Consider the following 5,539-nt stretch of genomic DNA (forward strand, 5'->3'; position numbering starts at 1 on the left):
GGCTGGGCACTCACGTAGCAAGTAGGTGGTCCAGGACCCCGTGGGAGGTGAGGACAGCCGCGCAGTCGAACATGATGGTGGTGACGTTGGCCATGTTTCGAGGCGCCAAGGCTGCTCCCATGGACTGCGGCAGCCTCTCCAGCAGGCCTGCCTGGAGGGCCCGCATCCTGCAGGCCTCATTCCGCTGCCCGAGTGACTCTCCACGCTGGGTGAGATGAGGAAGGACACAGAGGCACCAGCACCAGCGTGAACCTCCAGGAAGTCAAGGTCTGGAGGTCCCCCAGGAACTGTGAGCCCCTCAGGGATGTGTGCAGAGGAGGGACAGGATTGCCCACAGCCAACCGGTTTCCAGGCTTGAAAAGTACAATTTGAGTTTGGGCGGGGGAAGAATTATACGATGAGTTCCTCAGGACACTTGGCTGGCTTGGCAAGGACAGACCGCCCCTCACCAAAGCGTGCAGTAAGAGCACTGACCAGCGAATCCAACACAAACATCCCCATTCTAGAGATGAGAGGATGGAAGCTTCGGGCTGCCAAGTGGCTGCTCAGGGTCCTGTGGGTCGGAACTGAGAACCGCCCTAAGCCAGGGCTGCAGGACTCCCCCGCTCCCCCACCTGAGGCTGCATGTGCTCCTGACATGAAGGGAAATGTCTGGGGGGAACCTCAGCCCTCCCCAGTCGGGAGACAGTGCACAGGCAGACAGACGCTGTGAGGATCTGGCTGACTACAAGAAAGGACGCTGGTTTTTCTTTCTTTGACACGAAAGGGAGGTTTGAGACCCTCGTTACAGAGGTCTCAGATTCAGAAAATGGCAAATTTCAAAGATGCCCCTGGCCGAGTGTGAAGCGCAAACATCAGTGTTTTGTCTACTCCGCCTAGGGTTAGGAAAGAGCGACTTCCCACCCTCCTAGGTAGCTGGGTGAGGAGGCGTGGAAGTCCAGATGCCTTTGGGACTGGGCCCTTGGGACACTCCAGTGGGAAAGCCCTGGGCGGGTCCAGGGGAGGGCTCCGGATTTGAATCTGGATTGTGGACACACCCCGGTGATCTCAGGGCCCCGGGTGTCACTCACTCTCACCTCAGTCCAGCCCCGGGCAAGGTCGGTGGTCTGCTGCACTTGCCCCCTGTCCAGGGAGATGGAGCCGTAGGACCCATGCGCCAGCTCCTGGACCATCTCCTGGGTGGAGCTCTGCAAAGACAGCGTCCGGTGGCCGCGGCGGCAGGTAGCAGGGGCCTGCCTGCACTTGCCCACAGCGGGAAAACTCTCCCGCACACCGAGCACAGACAGAGGGGCATCCGCATAGACCTCCAGACAGGGAGCGAATGAGATGACACCTCATGGGCTTGGGATTCACCTACGGGTAGGGCAGCTTGGCCCCCAGCACTCACCTTCCATCCTGCCAGCCACCACCTGGGGATATGAACACGACATACCGCCAGGCTTCCAAGCCCTAACCGTCTGCTCCCGTCCAGGGTAGCTCCACGCTCATCCCTGCCTTCCGTCACTCCATGCCCGCCAACACACACACACAATAAGGGTCAAGGGGTGTGGGGCTGCCCGCATGGGAGGGTGGGATCACACTTGTGGCCTGACCCGGAGTGGCCCGCCCTGGGCTGCCTTCTGTTACCTGAGGGTTCCTTCTTCCGAACGGCCCGAGGTCTTGGAGGTGCGGTCTCAGCCAATGTCGACAGCGATGGAAAAGACTGTCATTCTTGGCTTTCTGTGCGCCAGAGCCTCGCAAAGAGGGGATACATGAACACATCCTCCTGTGTCGAGTGTCTCTGGTCCAATGGGCTATGTGTACAAAATGGCTGCCTGGTGACCAGAGTTCTAAGTTCTGTTGGGGTCGGTCGCCAAGGAAGTGAGGTCATGTCTCCAAGGTTCCAGGATGGGGGGCCCTTCCCTCCATCAGACCCACCCAAAGCCCCCTCGGGGCTGTTGACCGCTCACCCTCCTTGCCCGTGTCATCTCCCGAGCTGTACAGAAAGTTCCATCACAGCCCTCCCCACAGCTCCTTGGGATCGGAACCAGCGCCCCAGCTTTGAAGAGAGAGCGCCCAGTTCGGATCTCCTTTTTCCTAGCAGTTCTGTGTCCTGGAAAAGCCACTGTGCCTCTCAGGGCCTCCCCAGTCTCCCAACCTGCACGATGGGATGGCGCTAGAAACACATTCCTAGGGACGTCTTCGGGTGGACATGTGATAACGCCTCCCGTATCTGGGAGGTGGTGCCACCTGGGTCTGGTCCCCGAACTTAGAGGTGGAAGAATTACAAGAAGGGGTGGATGCAGTCGGGAATACCTCTCCAAACGGGCCTGGATTCCAGCCGTGTGATTTGGGAAAAGTCACTGCCCCTTGGGGGCTCGTTGTCAGGTCTGCACCTTCAAGGGTTGGAAGTTCGAGGAAATTCAGATATTGTCATTCACTAGCATTCAACCTTTCCCAGTCTCCCGTTGGCCTTAGAACCAGACCCAAGCGCCTCATTGTCGGCCTATGTGGTGGGCAGCCTCCACCAAGGCTCCCAGCGCTCCCTCCCTCCTGCTGTGCACATCCTTGTGGAACCACTACATCCTGAGTAACTGGTTTCTGAGCGATAGAATACAGCCCAGCTGATGGAATGTCACATCCCAGTTTTAATTACAAAAACTCTGTCACTTCCCTCTTGCTTGCTTTCCTGAGTTCCCTCCCTTTATCTCCCCCTCTGTTTCCATCTCTTGAGCGCTCTCTCTGTCACATTTCTGGAAATGAGATAGCAAGTGGCGATGATTTCAGTTGCCCTATGTAGAGGCCAAGGGAGGAGAGATCTGAGGGAGTGCCCAGCCAACAGTCACATGGAAACTCAGACTCTCAGTCCCAATGACTCCTGACACCACCCGTGTGAGTGACTTGGGAGCAAATCCTCCCCTAGTCTAGCCTCAGTTGAGACTGAAGGTCCTGCTTCACGGAGACCTGGAGGCAGAGGCTCCCAGCTAAGCCGTGCCCAATGCCTAGACCACGGAAACCGGGAGAAGTTCAATATTCGTACTTCAGAGGTGCAACTTTTGGGAGCAATGTTGTGAGAGAGAAACCCAAATGAACGCAGACTACCGGGTTCCCTGATCTGGCCCTGTTAACCGCCGCCCCTGCCGCAGCTCCTGTTGCTTCTCAGGCTCCCTCCAGCCGCCTGGGCAGCTTTCTGACCTCCTCTGCTCACGCTCACTTCTGCCCCAGAGTCTCTGCACCAACAGCGCCTTCTCCCTGACTCCCTGTTCCCGGACCTACGCAGGCGTGGCTCAGTCTTGTCCTTCTGGTCACAGCCTAGGTCACTTCAGTGAGGCCTTTCAGAGTCTCCCAGGCACAGTCTCTGCCACCACACATCTCACACCTGGAAGCGTCTTCAACTGTTTCCTCCTTCTTGCTCCCATTTGGATAAAGTGAGCCCAGGACGAGGGGCTGTCTGCTTTGGCTGAAGGAGACGTAATTCCTTCTGGTTACCCCCGGCACACGGCTGTCTCCTCCAGGCTGAGTTTTTCCCACCACCAGTCCATCGGGAAGGCACACTAGCCTTCCCTCTCTCCCGTGGGGCTGGTGTCCCAGGAACACGGTGAGCCGTCCTCTCTCCCTGTCATGCAGCACCAGCCCCTCACCCCACGGCCAGAGAACTAGCACCCAGTCTGAAACTCCACCAGATCCTGAATTCAGTTACTGCTGAGACCCTCCCATCCATTTGGGGATTCCCTGGTACCTCCTGAGGGCGTCTTTCCCTGAGACCCCACTCCCAGCCTGCCCTTGCTTATTCCAGTAACAATGGCCTTTCCTCAGAGCCCTCCCAGTCTGGAGAAGAAATGTGTTGAAAGGTTCTCTGTGTTAATTTTCAGGGCCAGGGGATATTGGTAGAAGGAATTTGGGTGTTTCTGTGCAATAGTTCCCAGGAAGAAGATTCAGCCCTAAAAAGAAATGAACTTCTGACACATGGTACAACATGGATGAACCTTGCCAACCTTACGCTCAGTGAAATAAACGCAACCCAGAAAGACACCTGTGATACGGTTCCCCTTACATGACGTGCCGAGCACAGGCAAATTCATCGAGATGGAAGGAAGAACAGAAGTTCACAGGGGCTGGAGCTGAGGGTCGTGGGGAGGCAGTGTTTAATGGGGACAGAGTTTCTGTTTGAGATGATGAAAAGTCTTGGAAATGAACACGGTGATGGTTGCACAGTATTGTGAGTGCATTTGATGCCACTGAATTGTCCGCGGAAAAATGGTTCAAATGGCCAAGTCTAGGTTATGCATACTTTGCCACAATCAAAAGGCACTTAAAAATGCAGCGGGGGGTCAAGATGCAGGTTCTGGGGCCCTCAAGTCAGCATATGGGCCAGGTAGGTGTCCAGGGTCTGAGATCTTGGACCCTGGTGAGGCTCTGGAGCGGTCCTGATTGATGCTAGTTTACAAGTTCAAAGTAACAGGATCGGAGCAATTTCACCGATTGGGGGATAAGAAAGGAAACAACTGCGTTCAGTCCCATCCAACGTGGAAGAGACCTTTTTCTTAATGGGAAGCAAATGTCAGTCCTTCAAGGAAGTCACTTCTCAACGTCTCTACCCCTCCCCAACCCCACCCGCTACTCCCAGAAAGACGCCGCAGTGCAGAGCTCGGGTACCGTGGTTGTGGCCTCATCCGTGAGTCATGTTTGGGGTCAGATCCCCTGTTTTCCTTCCCCAGCCGTGTGACCCTGGGCATGTCACTCAACAAGACCGAACCTCCATTTCTTCAACCATAAAATGGGGAGAATCATCCTTGTAGGGAAATTATGAAGGTCACAAGACTTTCTCAGAGGAGGTAGCACATGGCAGAGGCATTATGCTGAGAGCCGCGCCCCACAGGTCACACGTTTTCTGATTCTGTTGATACGACCTTCTCAAAACAACAGCATTATAAAGATGGAGAACAGATGAGTGAAGGCCAGGGGCTGGCCGGGCAGATGTGACTATGAAAGAGCAGCACGAGGGAGGGCTTGTGGGGATGGGACAGTTCTGTGTGTGGATTGCGGTGGTGGTGGCGCAAATCTGCATGTGTCATAAAATGGCATAGAACCACGCGCGCGCATACACACACGCGCACACACACACACACACCCCAGTGAGCTCATGTCAAACTAGCGACCTCAGAAGTCTGCGGTCTGTGGGTTTAACACTGTCAATTCATGTCCTGGTCGTGACACTGTACTAGAGTCCCGCAAGATGTTAACCCCCGGCAGAAGCTGGTGGAAGGGTCCAAGGCACTCTGTCCTATTTTTGTTGCAACTTCATGTGCTTTCATATTTACTCAAAGTGAAAAGTTAACAGTGAAAGACACAACAGGACACAGCCTGGCATGTAGTAAGTGGCAAACAACACGGTTCTCGGTGACAATTCTTTGCGATTGTAATTGCACGTTCATTTCCAGTCTCTCTCGATACACAGTGACCTTGGTGAGGGACGGACACACCTCACTAACGTCGTCTGCCCTCTGCCCAGCACAGAGCACGCGCCCACTCAATATTTGTCCACTAAATCCCCCGTGGT

The 5,539-nt window shown here is 55.3% G+C and overlaps 1 protein-coding gene across 1 annotated transcript; it reads right to left on the reverse strand.

Annotated features, from left to right (window-relative positions):
• Positions 1 to 6: 6 nt before the first annotated feature.
• On the reverse strand, positions 7 to 5,533 carry LOC124232172 (ral guanine nucleotide dissociation stimulator-like). The gene is made up of 3 exons (XM_046649130.1): positions 1,627 to 5,533; positions 1,077 to 1,187; positions 7 to 205 (listed from the first exon to the last, which is right to left on the reverse strand). The coding sequence occupies exons 1-3, from the start codon at positions 1,759 to 1,761 to the stop codon at positions 11 to 13; spliced, it is 441 nt and encodes a 146-aa protein (XP_046505086.1). The 5' UTR covers positions 1,762 to 5,533; the 3' UTR covers positions 7 to 10.
• Positions 5,534 to 5,539: the final 6 nt, after the last annotated feature.

The sequence above is a fragment of the Equus quagga genome, unplaced genomic scaffold (genome assembly GCF_021613505.1).
Source record: "Equus quagga isolate Etosha38 unplaced genomic scaffold, UCLA_HA_Equagga_1.0 HiC_scaffold_29567_RagTag, whole genome shotgun sequence".
NCBI classification, from domain to species: Eukaryota; Metazoa; Chordata; class Mammalia; order Perissodactyla; family Equidae; genus Equus; species Equus quagga.